The sequence below is a fragment of the Clupea harengus genome, chromosome 8 (assembly GCF_900700415.2).
Source record: "Clupea harengus chromosome 8, Ch_v2.0.2, whole genome shotgun sequence".
NCBI lineage: Eukaryota > Metazoa > Chordata > Actinopteri > Clupeiformes > Clupeidae > Clupea > Clupea harengus.
Genome location: NC_045159.1, coordinates 10,721,325 through 10,747,526, shown reverse-complemented (window position 1 = coordinate 10,747,526; position 26,202 = coordinate 10,721,325). Strand labels below are relative to the sequence as shown.

The window sequence follows — 26,202 nt, the reverse complement described above, 5'->3', positions numbered from 1 at the left end:
AGGCAGAGCAGAGGAGCAGAGAAAAGTTGAGTGAGAGCCAGATTCCAGCTTTTCTGCAACCGAGAGAGACAGAGAGAAAGAGAGAGGCAGAGAGAGAGAGAGACGCTACCGTACCCTCTTGCCTGCTGCTGTTGGGAGGAGCCGGACTCATCCCATCACTGAGCCCACGAGCCATCAGGTCTGCGGCTGACGTTCTCTCCCGTCCGCAGCACTCCATCCAGGGACACACACACACACGCACACACAGAGGGGACGTCTCGGAGCGGAGCACTAGATGGTGTTTCCCCGGATACCGTCTGACTGCACTCTCTCCTTCAGCCCGCTGTCTGCCCTCCGCCTGGACTCACTCACCTGCGCAGTGGAAGAGGTACACACACACACTCATACACATAGACACACACACACACAAACACACTCATACACATAGACACATACACACACACACAAACACACAAACACACACACTCATACACATAGACACATACAAACACACACAAACACACTCATACACATACACACACACACACACACACTCATACACATAGACACATACATATACGTATAAGCACACACACACACAAACACACATACACACTCATAAGGATACACACGTATACACACACAACGTATACACATACACACATACATATAAGTATACACACACATGCAAATTCAGACACACACATACAGACACACACACAGAGTATATTGGTGTTTTCAACCTGTGTCATCCACCCTGTATACAGCTAGTCTGTAGCTGTCCACAGGTTCAGCATACTGATAAGAAAGACAGAAGTCCATACACTCTCACTCTCTTGAGCTTTTTCTAGCTCAGCTTGGAGTTGATGTGGTGGGACAAGCTCCTCTCTCATCCTTGAGTCCTGCTCCTCCCTCAGTGCCCCACCTTCTCTCCCCCCCCCAACAGGGCTGCTCTGAGAGGCCGGCAGCCAGCCAGACGGAATCAGGCCAGACGGAACCCGCTCCACCGCCACCGCGGCCAGACGGAACACACACGCGCATCACGACGGCTCCGGCAGAGCCAGGAGTTACCCCACACCCCCTTGCCACCGCCCCGAAAACTTGGGACATTTCTGCGTCACAGCTTGAATAAGGAAAAGGAATTCGGAACTCTACCTAAAAGGGAACCTGGTGTGGAACGTCCGGCCAGACGGGACAGGACGTGGACATAGACAGGTAGCCATGGAGGCCAGGAGCACCGGAGCCCAGCCCCGGCACACTTTGCTTTTACCCAGCCTGAGGACCAGTCTGCTCCTCACACTCATCCTGGGTAAGACCTGTTGCCAGCTCTAACTTGATCTCACTCATCCACTTCCACTGTCCCGAGCAGATTTTACTGCACACTCTTTCTCTCTTGTTGTCTCGTGTTGTTCGTTCTTGTGGTGTGGGTCCATGTCACCGTGTCTGTAGTGTTTTTTCTTTCTGCGGTAAAGCTGTTGGTCTTGTACATTTACTCTTAACTTCATATAGAATGCTATATTTAATTCAGTGTTTCATGTTTAGTTTCTCTGGATGTCACTGGAATGTCACACTTGTAAGGGCACTGTATTCACTCTATATGAGCGTGTCAGCATATGTTACAATTAGGGCTGAACGATTAATTGCATTTGCGATTTAATCGCGATATGATAGAACGTGATTTTCTAACCGCAAAGTTCGCGATTAAAAAACGTGGTCTAAAAAAAAAAAAAAAGATTTAATTTTTTTTTTTTAAGATGGTACATCCGATTTGTTGTTCTTGTTTCTGTAATGAGCAGTTAAATAAAAATGTAAAATGTGGGAAAGAATAGTTTACACTAAATGTATCTAATATTGTGTTGTTCATATTTAAATAATTAATTACGTTTTGTTGGGGAAAAAAAGAGGATAAAAAAAAAATCGCATATTAAATCGCAATCGCAATATTTTGGTAAAAAATCGCAATTAGATTATTTTCCCAAATCGTTCAGCCCTAGTTACAATGTATGTGTATAGATGCGTGCGTGCGTGCGTGCGTGCGTGCGTGCGTGCGTGTGTGTGTGTGTGTATTAATGCTCCCTCTCACCCCGCCCCTCTGACCAACCTTAAATTTGTCAGCTTTTCCTTAGATCGAAGTGTTGTCCTGTAGGCCTCCAAAAGTCTGTCACGTGACAGGGGTCATGGCCGCAGCTCTAAATGGGACATAGTGGATCTGCAGCATGGGCTTTAGGGCTGTGCAGGAATGACAATGTGCTTATTAGGGAACAGCCAGCCCCCATTGTGGGCCATATTGATCAGACAGATGCCCCAAATGAGCACATGGGATATGTGGATCCAGATACCCGAGTTTCATAACAGATTAGAATTAGGATTACGGAAGAGGGAGACTATGTTTGATAAGGGTTGTGTGTGTGAGTGTTTTGTTTTTGAGGATTGAGGTTGTGCAGTATCTTTTAGTACTTTAAAAGTGATATTCACAAAGAGATGGAGCTATCCGTTGTTGTTTTAGCCTTGGTATAGAGAAGAAACATTGCATCATGGAGCTTCTTATGGAGGTGTGCAGTGCCTGGCTTTGTTACACCGGAATGATATAGTAGGTTATGGAGAACTATGTACCACTCCACTACATAATGAAAGACTATATCTGGAACTTTGTGAGGTGGCTTTCAGAAGGTTGTGGGAAGCAGGAGAACATGTGGGAGTCAGACTGGGACTGATACAGAGGGGACGATGGGATTGGCCTCTCTATGATGGTCTGGGCCTCTACACAGAACCCTTCCCCAGACCAAGACAATGTTATTAGTGCATTTTGAACAGAACTGAATTATATTATTATTAACAGAACTCAAACAGGTGATAAACATTAAAAATATATAAAGAACACTTGCTAATTTTTTATCTGCTATGATGTCTATAGAAATTTGATTTAAAGCAGCAGTAAAACTACCTAAAAGGTGTGCAAAAACCTTGCAAACACCACCAATAGCCCAGAGAGCACTGCTAAAAGCTTGCTAACACGCTAACTGGTGTTTTTTTTTTCTTGCAATGTAGTTAGTAATATGGTGCAGTGAAATCTTTTCTTACATTTTTGTGGGCTGTTCCAGCCTGGAACACAAAATTACATTGTACGTATCCTGGACGGCTAGTGGAAACGATATGTGTGTTTATCTTTCCCTCACATGAAGATGAGAGCAAAACTAATTGCCTATAAAGACGTACCTCAGAAAGCGGCAGGTTGTTGTGTAGTAGGGATGGGCATAATTCATCGACGATCGATTAATTGATCATTAAGAATTTCCTCGATGAAATTATTTTTTCATCGATTAAAACATGTTCTCCTGCGTAGTGTGCGTGTAATTTATTTATTTTAGGGCTGTCAAAGTTAACGCGTTATTCTATGAGATTATTGTGGCGGAGATTAATGCAATCAAATATTTGAACGCAGTTAACGCAACTTTGTTTACTTCCGGTGCGCATTGACCCATGGCACGAAACCGCCCCTTGTCTGCAGTCAGTTAGATAGAAGAGACCGAGACGGTAGTTGAAGATGGAGAGAGCTGAGGGATTGTTGGGCGGAAAGTTTCTGTTTAAGAGGCAAAATGACAGAACAATCGACAAAACTAAAGTTGTATGTAGCATTTGTCAAGCTGAATGTAGCTATCACAGAAGCAGCTCGTGTTTAAGTTATCACCTTAATGCAAAGCACCCGACAGAAAGCAGTCCCAGGTTAGATGGTCGCCAACCCACACTCCACGACTTCTCTAGGAAATTAACTAGACCAGTCCGTGAAAAGGTTACCAACGCTGTAGCAGTTTAGGTTGCCGGTGACTGTCGGCCCATCAACATAGTTGAAGACGGTGGGCTGACTGAGGTGATTCGAATTGCTTCAGGGGACAATTCTTACGATTTACCGTCGAGGGGCACCATTGTGTCTCACATACATTCCTTGGCTGATGGCGAGAGAGCACGAAAAAAATACAATTAAACAACAGTGTCTAAAATACACGCGTGATTACTCGTTAATTTATAAGATTTAGTCTTTAGAAGAAAACAAACTTTTAATCACGATGAATCTAGATCAGTGGTTCTCAAAGTGGGGGGCGCGCCCCCCTGGGGGGGCGCGAACACTCTCCAGGGGGGGCGCGATGTCACAGACGGAGAAAGAAAAAAAAAAACCGCCGACCTGTCACTGGTTAGTGAAAGCTCCCTCAGTAGCGAAATGCAAGGGGCTGGACTGACCCAAACAAATCAAATACTGTTTTGCTCCTGATCCACCAATCAAAACGGAGTATTATCATTTCAACGCGAGTAGCACCTCCGCTTCCGAGTATAAAAACAAAACGCAGGCATGGAGGTAAGCGCTCACCCTGAGACGACACTTTGCAGAGTTTGTGCAATTTCTCTTGTTTCCTCTATCATTCAGATATTCATTGCTTTATAAACAGTATTTTTAAAGACTCACTCCTTCCTTAGTAATACCTTACTGCACTTGCAGTAGGTCTATTCGTAGCCTATTCTAAGGAGTAATTTGCTCCACAATCTTTTAGAAAAGCTCGTAGCCCCGAGAGCTAGCCTAGCTAGCTACCTTTTCCAACTACAGCTAGCCCTTTTCTCCTTAACACCTAGCCTACCTTTACATTTTTTGATCATCCACCGCAACAAATAAAACACCAGCACTTGAATACTATTTTGTGCTGTCCCTGTCTACATTGTGTACAGTTCGTTTGGTTAGGAATCATTGCCTAGCACAGCCTTATCCATTGTTCGTGTGCAAGTCGTTCACAACCACACATACAAGAACACGACGTTGAAATTAGAACTTTATTAACTTCATACGCTGTATCAGCAAACAAACACAACATGGACAAGTTTCTGATTCGTAAAAGTCAGAAAGAGAAGCCTGTGGACTTCTTTAAACATAAACGTGATGGCCTCCAGCAACAACGAACCACCATGTCCAAGCATAGCACTATCTCCAAGCAGTGTCTGGAGCATCTTATGTAGTTGCTCATAGAATTGCTAAGCTTGGCAAACCCCATACAATTGCCGAAACACTGATTTTGCCGGCCACGCAACACGTTTAGAATAATGATAGGTATTGTGCTGAGTTTAGCTCCTATGTCAAATTACACTGTATCACGCCGAATATCAGAAATCAGTTTGGGTCCTATTTCAAAGAGGACTACCGTTCATTCGCCTGAGTTCGGGATCCATTTCTCTGCTCAGCAGATGAGCTGTCACTAGACATGAAAGAGCAGCTGAAGAGTGACAGTAGACTTAAGCATCTCCCCTCTTTCGTCATTCTTTTTTTTGTAAAGATCACAAGAGGCCCATAATAATAACAGTATCCTAATGATAGCAATAATACCACTTATTATTATTATGATAATAATAATAATACAATAATAATAATTGGTCGATAATCATTAATTATAATAATACCTACTATTACTGATAATAATAATAACAATAATAAAAATAAATAGTTATAATAATTGTCTGTATGGGCCTAACAATAACAATAGCCTAACCTTGACATGTCAGGCCTATCAATAACAATACACTATCTATCTATCTATCTATATATGGTGGTGTAGTTGAGGGCGGTGGCGGCGGGCCGCGGGTGGATGGGGGGGCCCCAACTACCCCTAACCAGCTTTGGGGGGGCCCAGCTTGCAAAAGTTTGAGAACCCCTGATCTAGATGAATGAATTTCAAAATGTGAGATTAATTAATTAAAAAAAAAAAAAAAACGAAGGTCAGTTGTGTTTATGAGCACCGGCTTCTAGCTGTCGGCTCCGCTGCTTAAGAGTACAGCAGCGCATATTTTCAAGTGTAACCATTGAACGGATCCCGTTTAACTGCCACAAGAGTTGTCCATCTTGTAAGTTTAACTGCCACAAGAGTTGTTCATCTGGTAATAAAGATCTCAATGAGGAAACACGCTGTGTTTTTTCTATTTTCACTGCATTTTAATATAGCCTATAAATAGTGAATTTTAATATAAAAATATTAATGATTAATCGAAAATCGATCGTTAATTCTCCCGACGATCGATTAAGACAATTTAATCGAATGCCCATCCCTATTGTGTAGTGTTGCTTTAACCTTGATTTGTATTCATAGCATTTTCCTTTTATTGCTTTAAAGCCACTTATATTAAGCCAGTTAGCTCTACATTTAACAAAAGATGAATATGGCATTTATCTGTATGGTTTAAATGTACCTGGAATTCATATAGTACATATTCTATGTGTGTGTGTGTCTGTTTGTGTGTGAGTATGGGTGTGTGTGTGTGTGTCTGTCTGTCTGTTCATGTCAGTGGATGTTGGCTTGAGTGTTTCTGTATAGAGCTCGCTTTCAGACATCACTGAGCAGCACTATGAGATCATGCACACTGATATGATGACAAATAGTGTGAAGGCCTAGCTTTAATGCCAAGGGACAGCTGGGTAAATGGACATCCATCTGCCCTGATTAGGTTTACTCTCTCACGCTCAGTGCCAACTGCACCACCAGGCAAAAAAACATGTGATCTACCCCCCCCCCCCATCCTACCACACATACACACACACACACACACACACACACACACACACACATTTGTGCGCAGACAATATTTGGACATCAAGCCTAGCCTTGTAGTTTGGAAGGGATCAGTTTGTCCATTTGGCATATGGTTATGGATTTAGGTCACTGACTCCCGGCATCCATCAACACTATGCTGTCCCTGTAGAGGTGATAGAGCTCTTCACCTTCACTGTCACGTGACCTTTAGATGGGACCACCAACTGTAATTCACCCTGAGCTATGGAAAGCTAGAGAGGTCACGTTTATTTCTGATGATTGCTCATTTTTGTGACATCCTAGGTCTTTTGAGGACACGCTGTATAAAGTAGAGACACAGCCCAAGTCCACCGGCCCATAGGCTTGGGAATGCTAGGGAGTGCCTAGTAATTAGTCCTGGGAAGTGTGGTCCCATAAGCTGAACTGATGATGACAGACAGTGATGAGAAAAACAGCATGAGGATAAATATTTCAATAACGTAAAAATCAATATTCAAAAAAATCATTTGGGTGAAAGTGGGGATAAAAGGCCTGCTGAGACTAGTCTGGGCCTGACAGACCCAAACAGGACTGGTTACATCACCACCACCCTATATCGCTTCTGGCATTATAGTACATGCTTATTAGAGCTGATTGGTTATTTTCCTCCCAATATGGATGATTTTATTTTATTTTTAAGTAGGCAGAGCGGGCCTCATAGTGGACTTGGACAAACACAGACACACACTTGGCTTGTTCTGGGTGTCACTCATGTTGAATAAAACAGCTCTCTTCAGTAGTCTGGGGTAAGCAAATGATATCACACCTTTGGAAAGGAGAGAAGTATCTCATTCAGCATATTCAACCCTTTTTCTCACACTCACTAGGGTGCACTCCATAGGAGTGCTTTTGGTAGGTCTAAACCCCTGATCTGGCCCTGATCTGGCAGCTAGTGAAATGAGATATGATGAACACAATTAATTGGTGCTTGTATGCTTTTAATTGACATAATGAGCTTAGCCCACCTGTCATAACTCTGCTATGTTGTTACAGTTTTTACTCGTGTTTGTGAGTACACATTGTAGTCCTCTAATGTGCTCTATGATGTGCGTATAATCCAATAACGCACAGAGGCAGCCATAAACTATGCGATATGGAGCAATAACAGACATATCACGTTTACTTTTACACATCTAAATGCATTATCTACATTTTGCAGCATTTGCTTGTTACAAATAAGCTCCTCTCTGTTTGCTCTGCTCTCGCTAACATCCCTCCCCTGGAGACCGACTCCAACTCTTCACCTTTTTAGAATAACCGACTGCAGGGGCGTTAGTGTTCAGCACACAGCTGGAGCAGCTGCCCGTCCCACCGGCTGATTCATTCTTCCACATTACAAAGAGAGCGAGAGAGAGGAAGAGAGCGAGAGAGTGAAAGCGAGAGAGAGAGAGTGAGAGAGAGAGAGAGAGAGACTGAGACTGGTGCAGAGGGAGTGAGGAGAATGAAGAAGGGAGAACGAAGGGGGGAGCGGGGGAGGTAGGGGAGGGGATGGGATGGCTTGTGTGTGTGTGTGTGTGAGGGGGTTAGAGGAAAAAACAGTGAGCCTCTCTGTCCTGTGAGGGAGTTTCTGCAGTATTTGTCTGCAGCATGAAAGAGAGAGAGAGAGGGATGGAGGAGGAAAGGGTTGAGAGACGAGAGAGCCGGAGAGATAGAAAGAGAGAGACAGAGAGAGAGAGAGAGGGGGATGGAGGAGGAAAGGGTTGAGACGAGAGAGCCGGAGAGATAGAAAGAGAGAGGAACAGAGGGGTGGTGAAGGGGGAGAGGGAGTGGGGAGCGTTGTGCTTGGTGATGTTACTGTATACATGCAGACATGCTTTATTGCTACTGCGTATGTGTGTGTGTACGTGTGTGTGTATGTGTATGTGTGCCTGTATGTGTGCCTGTATGTGTGTGTGTATGTTTGTGTGTATAGGTGTGCCTGTATTTGTGGAGTACTGTTGTTGGAAACTGTCCCCATCTGACCTTGGCTGATTAATGATGGGTGGCAGAGCTGAAGGTTTATGAAAGAGAGAGGGGGAGGTGGAGGGAGGGAGGGAGGGAGGGAGGGAGAGAGAGAGGAAGAGAGAGAGAGAGAGAGAGAGAGAGATGAGCAATAAATAGACTAATGCCAGCTGAACATTAACAATAAGAAACAAAACTTAACATTCCAAGCCAGGGTGACATTCAGGAAGCCATCAAATAGAAATAGATTCTCTAGATAACTAAAGTCTAAATGCTTAATGCTTCTGTCCACCCTCTTCTGTTTGTCTCTCTGTAAGGTGTGTGGTACTGCCAGGCGCTGGAGATGATCACAGGAAAGATCCCTTACCTAGAGGCAGTGAACGGCAGCACCGTCCTGCTGCCCTGCAAGTATGCCAGCTGCGTGGGCATCAAGGACCTCTACTTCCGCTGGTCCTTCAATGACACCGACCCCGCCAACAAGGTTAGGACCTGTTTCCTTGTGTCCGCATCCATAACCCACGGCACCTCTGCGTCATCAGTGCGTTCCCTGAATCGGCGAGTCACAAACAAGACAATAGTTCCAACTGATTACAAATATTTCTCTCAGCTTCTTTGGGTATATGTTGATATGACACATAATGGTATGCAGTGGGGCTTAGATGTAAGACATTACAATGCACATTTTGAGTTTTTTTTTACATTTGATTATTGATTGTTTTGAGTGGGTAGTGTGAAGTCAGAGATTGTTAACAGGAAAGTGAATGGTCCATCCCCATGAGGAGTCACTCCTATGAGTAAGGCGTTTAAGTGTAAGACCTGCTGAAAGAAACTGCTAAAATCAATAAAAATAAAAAAATCAATGAAAGAAACTTGCAAATCAATAAAGCATCTGCAAAACTAATAAAGCAAAAAAAGGAAATTATATATAGAGAAAAATTGCACTCGCTCTCCGACATGCGCGCCATGTTATAATATCAAAGATGTTTAAACAAATGCCGCATGTATAGTTTTTAAATAAACTTTAAATGTACTTACAGCTAGTTGACGCTTGGATTAAGGATGAATTCACGGAGCCTGCTCACTTGACCATCTACAAAGATCGGGTAGAGTTTGTGGGGTCCACCAAGACCCAAAATGTCTCCATCTTGCTCTGGAACATCACCTTTGAGGACGGAGGGGTGTACACCTGCTATGGCAAAAACCCCAAAGAGAAGGGCAGATACCACAATTCCACTTTCACCCTGTCGGTGGTGGATGAACGTAAGTGGTTGGAGAGGGTCAAGAAAGGAAAAACAACACAATTATGTTTCTAACCTCAATATCCCTTTTAGGTTACCTGCTGTGTTTCATTTATTCAGAATTGATTCTGGCCACACTGTATCACAAGTGTCCTTAGGTACTACATACCTCTTACACACAACATTTTTACATTGCACACAATTTCTGAAACCTGTCACTCAAACTGCAAAACTCGACACCAAATTTGCAAAACTGTAAGCTAACTCTCAGCCTTTCACTCAATTCCTACTTTTTGCTAAACAATAGTTCAATTTCTAAGGCACTGCCCCTCAAAATGCAAGATATCCAACCCAGTAGGAGGTTGGGTATGGTCACACAGTTTTTGTGTTGACTAAATATATTTCAGTTTGCTGTAATTTACTTTTTTTTAGCAAACAATTTTGTATTCTGTACATTCTTGCATTGCAAAATGCAAAAGGTTCACTGTGTGTGTGTTACACTTTGGTCGACAGTGTTCTGGAATAAATAAATAAATAAATAATTACTGAAAGTTGTGAAAGTATTTGTGTGTTTTCAGGTGCATCTCAAAAAGTTAGAATATCGTGGAAAAGTTCATTTTTTTCCGTAATTTAATTCAAAAAGTGACTCCTTCATATATTCTAGAATCATTGCAGATAAAGTGGCATGTTTCGAGCCTTTTTTGTTTTAATCTGGATGACTACGGTTTACAGTTCATGGAAATCAAAAATCCAATATCTCAAAATATTAGAATAAAAAATGTAAAATACAGAAATGTTAGAATATAGAATATTGTTGAGAAGAGCTCTAAAACCTTTGGAATTAAATTACGGGAAAAAATGAACTTTTCCACAATATTCAATTTTTTGGAGATGCACCTGTATATATTCAGTCTATTGTTTTGATCTATGAAGTACACATTAACACTGTAACTGCAAAACGCTTTAGCAGAACAAAGACAGGAGTACTTTTGATTGATCATACTAGTGTGTAGTTAGTGATTAAAAAAGTCCAACCATATGAATGCTTGTGTTTGCCATCTGACACAAAAGTTAGAATTTGAAATTTTGATAGATAGATTTGGATTATTGAGTTTTGAATGCAGTGTTTCATTTCCAGGACAATTGTGGTTCAGTCTTCTTTCAGAAAACGTGTGTAAGCAATTGTAGAAAAAACTGTAATACTTAATTAAAGCAGTATAACGGAGGAATTGCTAATCGCTAATGAGATGCTAGCGGCTAAACCTAGCGAAACCTGTTGAAATGTGATTACTTTGACACTATGACAAACTAGTGAGTCAACAACTTTCCTAACACAGTCAAACATCAAGCAAGTGCAACACAAGACAAAGCCAGACGGCAAATAAGTTACTTACTAGTCCGGCAGAGAGTAGTACCCGGGCGGCTTCCAGAAACCCATATTGCGCACTAAGCACAGTAATATGCCTACGGACCCTGGTATGGCAATGGCACAGAGGCCATTCTCCATATTAAACGTCATTGTAGCGTCCCAGTTTTTTTAAGCTGTTATTTTAAGGTAAAATTGCTAATCCTAACCCTAACCCTGAAGTGCAATTGCTACATACTGTTACTTTAATACAACGTACTTTGAACGTTAGTAAGTGTTTTTACAAGAGGGATATGGGGTTAGGTTTAAAGCTTAGTCTAGTAATATATTTTTAATATGTATCTTACTTTCTTGTGAAGCACACAGCATAATTTAGTATTTATATAGTATACCAGTATTTATATACAATACTATTTGTAAGTTCACTATAATAAGGAATCGACATTAAGTTGAACCTCAATTATTTTACTCCTTGAATTACCACTCAGTGTTCTTCACTTTATGTCACACTTCTCTTTATTTCCCTTCTGTCTAATATCTCTCTTTTCTCCTTGAAGGCTGAACTTAACCATAGTGTGTGTACACGCATTGTCAATTTTTAATTATTTTGCTTTCTGTTCTGCTTGTCCCTTCCTACAGTGAGGGTGGTGGATAACACTCTGACCATCCTCATTGCCTCTTGTGTGGGTGGCACCATCGCCTCGCTCATGGGCTTCGTTTTGATAAAGAACTTCATTATCTTCGTGATCTCAAAAGTGCAGGAGAGAAAGTAAGTAAACATACAGAAAAACACAACAGAGCAGCGCACAAGAACACACTCAAGCCCAGTTCAGAATTCAGGTGAAATGAATGAACACACACACACTGTGTGGACTGGTATGGGATGACACTGAGTAGGCGTGTTTGTGATGAGTCACCTATTCCCGTCACGGAGCTCTCACAAGATAGCTGGCGGTCTTTCAAAAGGACTTGGGTCTGCTGGGGCTCTTGAGGCATACGCTGGATGAATACTGTGATTTTATGTGGTGTGGGGGTATTTACACACTCAGTGATAAGTTTACTTATAATAATATACAAATAATGAAACAAAATGTTGACAGATTGTATAATGATACAAAGAATATGTTATTCCAGGTTATTTGAAGATAACTCGTATGCCCTTCCCTGTTTTTGTTCTCTCTCTCTCTCTCTCTCTCTCTCTCAGTAAAGAGTGTCTTGTGACGTCTTCGGGGATCGACAACACAGAAAATGGCCTCTCAGGATCCAAATCGACACCCAAACCCACACCAAAGAAAGCACCAAAGAAAGCATGAGAGCCTGCATGTATGTAGATCCCAATACAAAAACAGCAAAACAGAACAACAGTAAAACAAAACAAAACAAAAACAAGCCAAACCCTCCCATTTCACTCGTACCTCTGCAGAACGAGGCTATACGCAGGAGAGAGATGAGATGAGATGAGATGGAGAAGCACTTCCACCTCCACTGGACTGCTTCATGCTCTCCTGTCCCCTGCTCACCTTCACTAATCTAAGCACCAACACTAACCCCCTCACTGCTGAGCGCAGAGCAATAGGCTAAAACCACCATCTCCATTCATTTCCATTGTTTTGTCCAATAGTCTCTCGTGTTGAACAATCTAGCTGCTTCTTTCTGCTGCGACGTATATGTTTGGAAAACTTCTCTTAGTGCAACATGTCATTATTATTTTTCTTTTTCCACTGATCCTTATCCTTTCGACTGCACTAGTTCAAAAGGAAAAGGGATGCCAGCTGTGGCTCTGGCTCTAATTCTGCCACGCTCATTTTAGCAGATGCAGATGCAGCTAAGACACTTCATGCTTCTCTCTCAGGTGTATGAATCAATGCGGAGGGAATTATTCATTTATGCATATATTTCTATATGCACTTGTGTGATCAAATGGTATACAGAACCACGCGGGACTGTTTTTCTTATGGTCAAGTAAAAAAAGGTAATATAGTATATATTTATTTTATAAAAACTATGCTTGGACAGGGATAAATGTAAGCTATACATTGTTTTGTTTTTTTCCTGGGTTGGATTGGGAGCATACCCTTCTCTCTCTCTCTCTCTCTCTCTCTATTTTCCTCACGCCATCCCTGCACTTTGAAAGTCAGCACTGAAAGTCATTGAGCTACTTTTATTTTCCCTTAGCTCAGCTCTTACCGTGATGTATCCTCCTGGGGTACTGCAGGCTTGTCCGGTCTGGCGTGGATCTGGCCCAGGTCTGGCCCAGATCCCCCCCCCACAGGCTGCTGACTGGACAGACTGTGGCTGGAGCTTTGGCCAGTTTCAGCCACGTTAAGGGGCTGCCTTCCCTCAGTCTGTGCAGGAACACTTGGCTAGAGGAATCTGGTTAATGAGATGCCCAAAATAGTCAACATGAGGAGAAAGACCTGCCCTCAGTGTGGTAGATGCAATAAACAGCTGATATTCCCTTTCCCGTAGAGCCTATTTTCAGCAATATAAAGATGTAATGCAATCCTGTACCCTTGATGTAGATAATGCACTTGCAATGCAATTGCCAAGGTTACCACAGTGATGTACCGTTAAGAAACAGAGGGTGCATCAGTGAGCCTAAACTCCTTCCTTTTCCTATATGTTACATGCACAATGTGTCACACCCATTCAGTTCTTCTCTTCAGTCACCTGTGATGCTGAAAAGGGGACTGAGAGGAAATTCAAGAAGGCCCCTGCTTCAGGTCCAGCCCAGGAACATTTTAGATTTTTATGTTTTGCTTGGGATAACAAAAAAAACACAGGTGCCTGTAAGCGCTTCTATCACCACCTGCTGGTGGAAAGGACTAAGTAATTCAAACCAATATCATGCAAAGCATAAATGCTGCAAAAAGAAACAAAAACAACATGTTTAAAAAGGAGGAAAAAAGCTGCAAAAAAAAAAGATCCAATATTTCACGCAGATGAATGAAACTGACAATCCTTAGAGACCCATGCTCCTTGATAAAATGAATGAATCTCTTAAAAGCTACAGTTAACCAATGTATTTTAGCATGTTCTAAAGGCCAGATTTATAGAAACACAAAGCTCTTAACAGTACAAATATACTTGATGTTTTTTTACTTGAAACCCAGAATGAACCATGTATAACCAGTCACGTATTTACAGGTTGGTTCAAACTCTTTACGTGAAAGTAGTTCATGCTTTCCAGTCATGCTTTACATTGTGAGCGTGCGTGTATAGGTTTGTGCATCCGTGTGTGCGTGTGTGTGATTGTGTGTGCGAGTGTGTATGTGCGTGCGTATGTCTACCTAAGGCTTACGTTGAGTAGGGTCAGAGTGTCTGCTCCAGATCATTTTGGACTGTATGTAAGTGCTGTAAAAGTGGGATCTGAGCCGCGGTTCTCACTGTAACTAACAACTGCTCTGAGAAGCATAGAAACAGTCCTGTACCCCAGGAGTATTGTGTCAAAACCCACTGATAATAGCTGGGAGTCCAATGCTCTGTTCTGATCCTGCAAAGTCATACTCATAGTAGGTCTTTACTGAGAGCTTGAAATGATGAATGTACACACATACGTACACTCACATCCATCGCGCTCACCCACCCACACACACACACACACACACACACACACACACACACACACACACACACACACACACATATTTCTGTTTCTAGCTACATTTATGCAACTGCTCCAACTTACTGCTGAATAATTTCCTACAAATGTCAAATAATGGCAATAAAACATACTGTGCATTTGCATTAGAAAAGAAAATGAAGTGATGAGGACTATGAAGGAAATAATTAGGAGTAATTTGGATAAACAGATGAATGACAATGTCTCATGAATGGGACTAAAATTTCCTGCTACATTATATTTTAATTTTAACTTCTAATCTTTGAAATATGTGAAGTGAGATGTGTCATTCCAAGAAGGTTAGCAGCTTTCAGGTCTCCACAGAACCTCCACAGAACATATAAGGAATACTTACCCCATTATCTTAAGACATATGGTGAAAATTATGCCCTGTCTTGCCATACTCAAGTCCCAGGTAACTATGAGGAGATTGAGGAAAGTGCAGAAGAAATTGAAGGACAAGGCAGTTGTCAAAGAGACCTCCTTGTCCATGCTGAAATAGCTATGTGAGACGTACAAAAATGTCTGCTGACACTTTTGACTCATCATCTGGTAGGGATGACAGGTGAAGTTGGGTGTTATCTATATAGCAATAATAGAAAGCTGATGATTGCATTCAGGGAGATGGTGAATATTGACAAAAATCTGGACTAAGTACCAAACCTTGGGGCACTTTCTTGGACTGACAATATTGCTTAGATACTTGTCCCACCATTACACACCGAGAGTTGGACTCAATCCGACAAAGAGCAGTTTCTAATATCCCACTTAAGAGAGGCTGGATAGCAGAGCTTTCTATCTAGAGGGTTTCCATGGCCAATAATGAGGCATTTTTTGAATGGCTCATAAAACTAAACTAGTGGAGTAGATGAGTGGAGGGTTGAATTATTAGAATAGAGCGTCTATAGAGTTACTAATCAGGGAACACATGGAGAAGAGTTCATTCAAGCTGTCATATCTCACTTCTGGTTTGTTACCTCTCATATAACAGAGAAATGTCCACTGGAGTTAAATGAAGATACTTGTAGTCAACTTAATTTACCCCTGTGGTCTGATCATCCTTTTCATTTGATATATAAAGTGAATATATCGCTAACTACTCGACCACTCACTCCACACCATACACACAATATACCTCCTCTGTCAGCTCTTATTGACTGGACTGCAATAGTGAAAAGTGTGTACTTTGAGTGCTCTGTGTGGAAGGCCTTTTAGGAATTGGGAATTAGTGCAGCATACTATTGTGTTTGACTAGTGACACGATGGTAGTTGGTGGTTGCACTAGATGGCACTTTAGAGTTATTGGCTTCTGGGGTATTTGTATCGATAGGACTTTGACCTGTCCATCCTTAGATGTCATATGCAGAGGAGGAAAAAAAGCCATATTTACTTTAGGGGAGAGTTACTTACATCTTAAAACTAGAACTGGATATGTTCTGTAACTTGATATACAGAGAGAGAGAGGGAGGGAGGGGCTATGCGGTTTTGTGTTATGATTCTGTTTCTGTGAGTAACTCAACAGAGAACACAGCATCAAAAAGTCCTCCCCATTAACTTTATTTCAGGGTTTTAGGGTTCCTAAGCATTTCTGATGAAGGATCTGGGCCTTCATAAATATAAAAAAGAATAGAAAAGAATATTTAGGTGAAAATTCAAATTTACATTCATTGTACTGGCTTACCTTGACGATTATGGGTATATATGGGGGGTACGTTTTGTTAAGCTTTGCCGTTCATCTACAAATAACAGAAACGTACTCCAGTCCAGTCCATGTATTTGACAAGATAATAATTTAGTGTTCTTAAACCATGTAAAGTATTCTAAAATAGGTGTATCTGTGTCATTTCTGGCACTGTGGGACAAACTGCTTTTTATTGAGATTAATAAAACCACACTGATTTGCTGAATAGCTAATGTATGCATGATGGCAGCCCTATTGACTAACCCAAACTAATTTGATAATCCCACCTTCTTGTTTCTGTACACTGGAAGATGATATGCAAGCTGTACTTCATGCCAATAATACAGCAAAGCAAGATGAGTCAAGGCAGGTGTCTGGTTGTCATGGCAACACATTTCCATATGCTTTCTGGATGTCAGTAAAGTTCTATTTTTCATCACTAACGTTAGCCTCATCATTACTGCAGTTCAGACTTTGAATTCATTGAATTAGCCATGAATCATTTTGAATTAAAAAATGATACATTTGGTGTTTTAGATTTAAGGCCAGACCTGAGGTAACTGTAGCTTGCAGGGGAGACTGTATAAAGCCTGTGGCTCCGTTGGATTTGCTACTGCTAGTTAGCTACCTCTCTGCTTTGGAGCGCATCCACCAAGGGGCTTCTCTCCTGAGCTCTTCATACTGTGATTCTGTAGCAATAATGTTGGGAAGTTGAGTTGTTAACCAGAGGTGTGAATGGAAGGCATTGTGACCGACAGAGTTAGTTGCAGGGGCAGGAAGAGAGAGCAAATGAGTGAGTCATTTTACCTCAGTGTGGACAGTTTAACAGAATACTCCTTGAGGATTAAGAATTTAAAGAGTGATTGGTACTGTGTGCATTGTTGAAATAATCCTTGGTGGAGACTAGTCTTTTTCCACTTTTTGATTCTCAAGTTTAGAAATGCTCACATTTTTGGAAACGTTCATACTTAAAGGTGTTTATCATACCAATATTAGGGTCTTATTTCTGTACGAGTGTGTGTTCCTATAAGCAGGGAAACTCCAGTCAGCTGTAGAGATTCTTCAATTTCTTTTGCATCAGTCTCTTGCATCTGTATTTAATAGTTTGCACAAGTCAGAGCTTTTTGTACTGGGTGGAATTGACCAGGCTGATACACAAGGAGGAAATTACAGCAGAATGTTGACTTCCTGAACCCAGCAACTTCCCTGTGATGAGCTACTACAAACAATATAAAGATCATTGGCTGAATAAACCACATTTATGAGCAGAAGCACTCAAGACTTATTCTGTTATCCACTGTAGGTACTTTTAGAGAACTTGACACATTGTGTCTCCTCATGAGCAAAACAAGAATGGTAAACATATAAAATGGTTGCCAGCAATACTGAATGCCGTTAATTGTAACATGATGAATGGTAAGGCCCACTTTATCAGGGCATGGTTCATGTCTTGCTTGTGTTGATTGTTCACTTGTGTGTGACCGTATGAAAGTGTAATGTGATGCAAATTATCTGCTGGTTGGCCAAATCTTGAGTTGAATGTCCATGATATTCTATTGCACTTTAGACAACAGAATGTTCTCAAATTTAACAGTGTTGTAACATGTCTGTGGAAGCTGCTGTTGCCGAATTTCTCGACCAGAAATACAGTAGATATATTTTACCAAACTGTGAAAATACACGTAGTGGGGACACCATAACATCCATGTAGTTTATCATTGTATCACTGTACTTCAAGGTGGAATTGAATGTGTTTTGAAATGTCAAGTGTTCAAAAATGGAAATGGTTTCTTAAAAGCTTTGTAGTGACCCAGACAGTATAAAATGGAAAAGAGAGAGAGAGCAAATATCATTTTCAATCCTTTCATCCCTCTCTGTGCAATACAAGGATCATAGCTCTATGATGCATTTCAGAGACTGATGTCCTTTGTCTGTAAATTCATTTCACTGCTGACCAAGGGTTCATAGGACGATTATAAGCATGCTCCCCTCAGCCTTTCCTGGATTAGCACACAGGCCTGATTGTTTAAACGTTATTCATTCAGAGCTGCACCGGGTCTACCCTTCCAACCAAAGGGAATGAATAGCTTATCAAGTGCAGTGTTACAAAGATTCCTCTAGAATGACTCAGGAGAATAATGCTGTGAGACCTAAATGTGGCCTTCAAAGCATTCTTCTGACTGTGGCACTTTATTAGACAGGCTGATTAACCTGAGCTAAAGACCCCAAACGTTTCTTGTTCTGTTCCATTTGTGACCTCTAATTGAAGATAAAAGGACACAGTATGGAAGCTGATAAAAAGACACTATCCGGCTAAACTGCTTGCAAGAACCCTAAAACATCTACTGCTTGACTAAAAATGAATAGTTAACAGGGAGGAGGCCATTTGAGCACTGTTTACTTTTCTACCTCCTGGGTAAATCTCCAGTGTGTTCCCACTTCTACATTCAGATCCTCAGTCTCCCATTCCAAACTTGATCTTACTCTGTCCCAAACTCTGACCCCTTGGTCCCATAACATGAATGGGCATCCATGTGTTTTTTTTTTTTTTTTTGCATTCAAACACAGCCATGCATAACAATTATATTTTCTTTATTACAAAAAGCTTAAGAAATAAAGTTTTGGATAAAATATGAAGGTGGTGTCATTGATTTTTCATTGATTGTGTGGCATTCTAATAGACGGTTACCCCAAGCCTCTCAAAATACTGACCATCAACAAGTGAAAAGATGCACAGGTTTAAAACATTTTAAAAGTGTGTGTGTGCAAAGACAGTCTGTACACGAAACACTTACTTTCAGATGATTAACTAGATGAAAATGGGATAACGGCACACTCAATAACTGCATCACTACACAAGTGAGATATACACCAATTGAACACCAACATTTGGCCAGGACATTTGGAAATGACCGTTTTCGTAGCATAATGACAGTGGCATTCGTTTCAGCTTTGGATAGGATCACCTGGTGCTTCCAAGGAAAGACCACTTATCGTGTGTCAATAATTCTGAAAAAGACCAGGAACAAAAATGCACATCATTATGGGACATTCTGCATTCTTAGTTTTTACAGGCTGGGCTACTAACAATGTGACACTCATGCTTCACACACAAACCCCACTGAACTGAGCTGATGCAGGGTACCACCCTCACCAGAGCCTCTTACCTGGATGACTGTATGAATCCACTCAAGCACTGTGCTGATGTTGGTGTAGATCCCTGGATAATTAGTGCGGGCACACCCCATTCCACTGCTCACCACGCCAATCAGCTGCCAGTGGGAGGTCAGGTACACCAGAGGACCCCCACTATCACCCTTAGAGACAGCAGAATTGAATTAAAAGGCTGGAATTAGAAGTGGAACAGCAGAATGGAATTATGTTGAATGCCAGTGTTGGCTTGACAACTTTTGAGAACAGAGTTAGAACTTTTGCAGAAGTCCACTGTTGCCCTGGCAATGGAAGGGAACTCAATTAGCGCTTGGTATGCTGGCCACAACAAATGCAACAGCGATATTCTTCAATTAAAAAAAAGCCAAGCACTGACAAAAGCATCTGATATAGTATAACTGTGTGTATGGAAGTTAAAGTGTCAACATGAAACCAAAACCAAGGCAAACATGCAGGGAGTGACCGAGGAGTGCATGATTGTCAGACAAAAAAAAGATTACAATTAGTCATTAAGGGCACCTAACAATTTGTCTGACAGAAGAAAGAGCCATACCTGGCAAGAATCCACCCCACCCTCAATATACCCAGCGCAAAGCATTCTGGGAGTGATGGAGTTGCTGTAGCTGGAGGGTCGGGTGCAGACCTGCCTGTCAATCAGAGGAACTGTGGCCTTCTGCAAGACTGAGGCTAGCTGACCTAACAGGAGAGAAGAAAATGGACTACTTTGGTAAAAAATAAAACGCAAAGGGGTTCAAAAGAATATAGAGAAACTTCTCAAACTCACCTTAGATGCCCTCTTCTGGAAGCAATAAATATACACTGAGCAAGTGGATATGCCATGACTGCCTTTTGCCTTAGTCTTGAGGATTTCCACAAAGACAGACCAGCACTACTTAGCTTGAACTCTTATCAGGGCTTTGTCTCTCCCCTAACACATTGTGGTTTCAGGGGACAATGGAAACCACTATCTTCTCAGGTTTAAGAAATAAAGACTATGAAAGATTTTCAGGATTTACGGCATTTTTGTGGATGGATTCTTAGACTTTGACAGTCACCTCCAGGCTCTAAGCAGGTCCTAGCACATTTGAACTCCTGCACCAAACTGGCCATTGGTAACTCCAAAATTGCTTTTCCATACAAAGTTACAGTACTTGGACACGGTGGCACCCCAAGCCATTTATTAACTGCCTTATTCATGACTCAAATTTCTCCACCTCTGAAATAGCAACTTCATACACAGTCAAAGGCCACATTATGCAAAAGCCCAAACTGCAAGCACCACAATTTCAGTTTATCAGGCAAGAAGGTCTTATCAATAGTACCGATAGCCTTAACAATGAATTCTCTAAGCTCTTAAACTCTTAATCTACACAAATGCATTGACAAGGTACTTGGTAGGGGTCAGTTTGGTTGAGAGGAAGTTTGTTATTGATCCAGCAACCAAAGGATCGTGTGTCGGAGGAAGGGGAGAGGTCCTGTTCGTACCGTTCTCCTGAAGTAGACCCCAGCCGGTCACCACTAGTTGTTCTCCAGTCTTTAAGGGCAGATGGTATGGAGGCAAACACACTGGACGAACAGAGTCTGGGGGGGCGGGGGGGGTTGAGTGGGAAGAATGAATAATTAATTCATAGGAAATAGAAAATAAGGGGTTGCTGTTGTGGAGCGTTTTGTTTATATTTTGACCAAGTAATACTGCTGCAAAGCCCTCATGTGTAAATAATTTATCTAACATGTAAGGCACGAAACACTAGGAATCTTAACAATGATCATTGCAGATTTCTGATTCTTTGGCCAGAGAGGTCATAAAGTCAACTTATCAGAGGACCTATCTATGATGTCTTCACAACAAAGGACTTGCATTGTATACTGTGGCAACAACCATCAAATAGGCATCACCACGTGTTGTGAATGAGAAACCGGTTCCCGCATTGTGTATGCATCCACAGTCACCTAGCTACAGAACTGACCCGTCATTGTTTATGGTTGTCAATACCAATTTGGATTTCTATCTTGAAACCAAGCCAAGTTTACCGCTTATTGTAACGATTAAACTGTTTACTCATTCAGAAATCATACAATTCCTCTTTTGGCATGCCTTTACTTTATTTACTATCTAGCCAAATGTTGCATAGAACACAGTAATGTTACAGCTAACCGAATTTAGTGTCAGATGAGTTGGTCTACCGTAAAAAAACTGGTCTCGTGATATTTACCACTCTACTGCATATTCCTGTTCCATATGTCAAACAAGCCTTCTAGTGTAATCATTCCCGTTGTTCGTAATTGTGACCGCCTTAAACAGATGCGCCGATGGATGCGATCAAGCCACAATTTTATCACAAGCTCTGAGATACATATCAACAATCTACCTTTTACACACACAATACTAAGTGCATGCAAACATGTCAGTAGTTTTAGAACAGGAGAGTGTTCAATGTAATCCTGCAAAATACCTGTAGAGAGCAACATTCAAATATGAGCACAGACAAAAGGTGCCTCTGTAATGGTACACTCCACAGTGGACCTATGAGGACAGAGAAGTCCCTCTACCCACCTCCAGTTGTCACAGGTTTGGAGAGCTGCATCAAAGCAATGTCATAGTCATTCAGTGTGTGTTTGTAGCTTCTGTGAATGATGATCTTCTCAACGGAAATGCCCCCAGATGACCCCATTATTGTCTTGCCCAACACGACGCGCCAGTGGTCCACCGCCTTTGTTCGGCTGTGTGAGTACATAAGTTGGTATCAAGGCGTTTATATCAGATAGAGATTGCGAAGTTAATAAGGTAGAGACTTTAGTGTAAAACCAGCTAGCTAACTAGCTAACAGTCAACATACCTGCCTTACAAACATCAATAACAGCACAGGTGGCACTGATAAAAGCTAGCTAGCGTGCTAAATGGTGTATTTTGGTGATGCATTTGGCGTAGCCAATCGTGAATAGCCTTGGTGTTGAGTGGCACTGACAGGGGTTTTTCCTCCCTCCTTCAAGTGACCATATACCATCAAAATGAAATTGAATCATGTGTTCGAACTGGTTAAATATCGATTGTCTCTTCGTGTGTAGTACCTTGTAAAGCAGTGTGCTGCAGTAAGGACCCATCTGAGGGAGATTAGGGAGCCCCCACACCTGTGCTGCTCCATCCACTGCAGGCTGGCCTGCCAGGGCCACTCCTCGACGAAGGTGTCACTGCCGCCCACAATCCGGTCCTCGCCCAGCGCAAACCCGCAGTCTGGAGGGGCCAGAATCAAAAACACCTTCATACCATACACATGCATGCCACAAGATGAGACAAACACTCTAAGCCCAAATTCACTCAAACATAAGTTTCCTGAAGGAACAAGCAGCACACACACACACACACACACAACATTACCTGAACAGGACAGTGAGATGACAGAGCCAGAGGAGCAAGACTCCCTGAGGGAGGAGAAAGGAAGAAGAGAGAGGGCCAAGGTCAAAAGGTCAGATCATGAGGGTAAGATGGAAATCAGCCGTCTACTGGCACACTACAGTTCACTGATCATACAGTTCTGAACATAGGCCTCATTATCAGGGCTGAAATATTTAACTGTACAATCTTCTGTGGCCCTTACAAACATAAGAGCGCCACAGATGAAAGGATCCATGTGTAGCAAATATGTATTCAAAGTCATACATTTGTGTATCCAACCGCAGTGTGCTACATTGGGTGCATTTGACATTTTTCAGAAAGGGACTGTGGACATTGCCGTCCTTATCAGGGTATGTGGACATTGTGAGTCAGTCTCAAAACAATTCAATCTGTCATATTCCTTGCAGTACAGTGTGTGTGTGTGTGAAGGTGTTTTCTTCTTGACTGTTGGTCTTCTCTGCTTTGTCTTACTGTGGCATGACACCTGCGTAAACATGAGCCTCATGTGGTCCTTGTTGAGCCTGAACCCCACTGAAGGACATGGGCAGCTGAGAGGGCAGACTGTGCACAGGGACCCACACACTGCGGGGACTCCTACAGGAGACAGAGAGGCATGGCCATTTCAGAGGAGTCTTGCGTGACTACTTCTTTGGACAAACAGAGCCGCAGTATATTAGATCCAATATATTTATTCTACTTATTTGCTTGCATGGTATTATGGTCAATTAATTGCTAGGAGTTGTATAGATGCTGAGTGCCAAAAGGCAGATGTCCAAGTTCTTTAGAAGGAATGTAGACATCAACTTTGGAGAGTGACATTCTTAAATTATTAATGATGGTCTCCATTCTGCTTAAGGTGCATTTTACTGTAACCCTGATCAAAAATAACCATAACAATGAGACACCATGATATCTTTCAATGCAAACCATGCAGATCAATACTTAATATACACATATTGAATTCATTTGTTGGATTATGGCTAAAACCAGTCTTACTCAGGACCAGCACTTAAAATGTCAGAAGAAAGACAGTTTCTGTACAACCCTGGCACTGGACTAACGTGTTGGGCACCTTGACAGCTAATTCATAAAATACCCCATGTAATCATATAAATGGTCTCAGTTAAAAATGTTGCATCTTGCGGTCAGAGAGAAAGGTCCTAAACAGCAAAGGCAATGGTGTCTGAGTCTTGGTGCTGTGTGTATTAATAGAATCTCACTTACTCCGTGTACCCTAGTTGCTGGCAGGTGCTCTGGGTGTGGTGCCCCCTCCAGTTCTCAGCGCACACATAACTCCAGCGGCTCCCAACCGTGTGCACCTGCAGCACCAAACGATCACTCACAAGACGCACTGCACACACAGGAGAGAGAGAGAGAGAGAGAGAGAGAGAGAATGTTGTAGTTAGACATTCAGAGGGAACCATAGAGATGTCTGGTCTACTTAAACTTCACTTATATTTAAACTATTTGCTTTGGTGGACTTTGGAGGACATGTATGTACTACCTGGGAAGGTGGTGTTGCTGGTGGTGTTGGACACACAGTGGTGAATGCATGCAAACTACCTGGGAAGGTGGTGTTGCTGGTGGTGTTGGTGTTGGACACACAGTTGCTCTCGTCCTCTCCGTATCGGCAGTCGGCTCTCCCATCACACGCGGCCAACATGGGGACGAACCCCAGAGAGCGATGGCAGAAGTAATACTTCTCGGAGATCAATCGCTCAAAAACTATAAACAGAGAGAAAGAGATGTAAATCATAGACAAATAGTACATGATCACATTGTCAAAGTGTTTCAGAGCCATGGTACAGTGCAGGTCAATCCATTCGCACTGTGCAGAGCTTGGAAGTTGCCCCATCGCCCACCCCCCTTACAAGATTACAGGTTCCTGATCTTCAGAGTTTATAATATAGTAGTGCCATTTCTGGAGTACTGGAGTACTGAGAAGTTTACTTGAGATGGGGTACAAATAAAGTAGGGGGAAATAGATGGGAAAATAGGGCTAAAAGAGGTTTAATCCCTAAAAAGGGGAGGATACCAAACATTTGTAATTTGGGGGGGGGGAGAATTAAGAAAGATTTCAAAGGCAATATATGAAGCTCTCGATTAAGATGGGGCATCGGAAGTACAGAAAATACAAGAGAAAGAAACGATAGAAAGAGAGGGATAGAGAAAGGGGGAAATGAGAGGGGTTTTGAAGTGAGGATGTGGAAATAAACTGAAGAGCTTACAGAAGTACCCTCCCACCACCAGAGCTCCGAGGACGAGCAGGATGCACAACATGATCCCGAGACCCAGCTTCGCCTTCGACCTCCGCTGGCCCTCACGGAACGTCATCATCTTCCTGTGGCCTGTACACATCCTTTGACTGTGTGTGTGCTTAGAAAATAGTATTTTTAGTGTGTGTGGCCAACTACAAGAGTACAGAATAACACACTTCCTTTTCCAATGTCCATCATGATGCACGAACTTCAGCATAACCCTTGTGTTGTCTCAAGGGTGAAAAATGACCCGCCGCCACTATGCTTAACAGCAGAGAAAACCCCCGTAAATGGTCTTTTTGAAATGTGATTACTTTTCCTAGAGTGAACAAGTGAGGTTGTTTGACATACAAAATAGATTTGGGGTTTAAAATGTAGTTAAGCTGCTTTATTTTAGGGGCCTACTGAAGGCGGAATGTTAAGAGAACATGATTAATGTGAGCATTTCCTACATTGTGTTTAGGCAGTCAATTATGATTCATGACAAAGCAGTCAAGTTAACACACGTTAATCTCACCTTTGTACACACTTCTTCTTCTGTGTTTTTCCCCGTGTTTGTGAACTTGTCTTTGTTGCGGTGAAGGAGTGTGAACTTGTGTTTGAGGATCAGTGAGAAACTCCAGGATGATTGCCTCTTTGCTTAGTTTGCAGCCCAGGTGATCTTAACGAGCCTTGATTGGGGATTTGTTGCCATTCCTGCCCACTCAATAAGAGTTTAACTGAAATGCGCTGTTTAACAGAACTATACTTTTGATTCAACGCTCTAAAAATGGTTTAACTGTAGGAAATTATTGAAGTGATAAGTGTTCACATTTCTTTCTAAAAATATGTTTAGAACTCTGGTGTGTGGCTTTTTGAAAACTCCTTCAAATGAGGCCAGAAATGTCTGATTTGAATCCATGACATTAGCAGGAAATAGGGTCAGAGTTATCTTTCTTCTTTACCTGGGA

At 42.0% G+C, this 26,202-nt stretch overlaps 2 protein-coding genes across 3 annotated transcripts; one reads left to right on the top strand and one right to left on the bottom strand.

The window, feature by feature from the left end:
• Window positions 1-19,066, top strand: scn4bb (sodium channel, voltage-gated, type IV, beta b). Its single transcript, XM_012828436.3, has 6 exons — window positions 1-367; window positions 926-1,288; window positions 8,840-9,003; window positions 9,560-9,782; window positions 11,766-11,895; window positions 12,331-19,066. Exons 2-6 carry the CDS (start codon window positions 1,201-1,203, stop codon window positions 12,437-12,439), a joined length of 714 nt encoding a protein of 237 aa, XP_012683890.1. The 5' UTR covers window positions 1-367; window positions 926-1,200; the 3' UTR covers window positions 12,440-19,066.
• Window positions 18,985-25,882, bottom strand: tmprss4b (transmembrane serine protease 4b). 2 transcript variants are annotated; one of them, XM_031571809.2, is made up of 12 exons: window positions 25,770-25,882; window positions 25,223-25,359; window positions 24,558-24,719; window positions 24,219-24,345; window positions 23,466-23,588; window positions 22,977-23,020; window positions 22,670-22,832; window positions 22,155-22,321; window positions 21,086-21,181; window positions 20,154-20,296; window positions 19,597-19,746; window positions 18,985-19,438 (listed from the first exon to the last, which is right to left on the bottom strand). In XM_031571809.2, the coding sequence occupies exons 2-12, from the start codon at window positions 25,350-25,352 to the stop codon at window positions 19,430-19,432; spliced, it is 1,314 nt and encodes a 437-aa protein (XP_031427669.1). In that variant the 5' UTR covers window positions 25,353-25,359; window positions 25,770-25,882; the 3' UTR covers window positions 18,985-19,429. The 2 variants fall into 2 exon arrangements, with proteins under 2 accessions (XP_031427669.1, XP_012683911.2); XM_012828457.3 differs by having other exon boundaries at window positions 25,223-25,370; window positions 25,770-25,881.
• Between the last annotated feature and the right edge of the window lie 320 nt (window positions 25,883-26,202).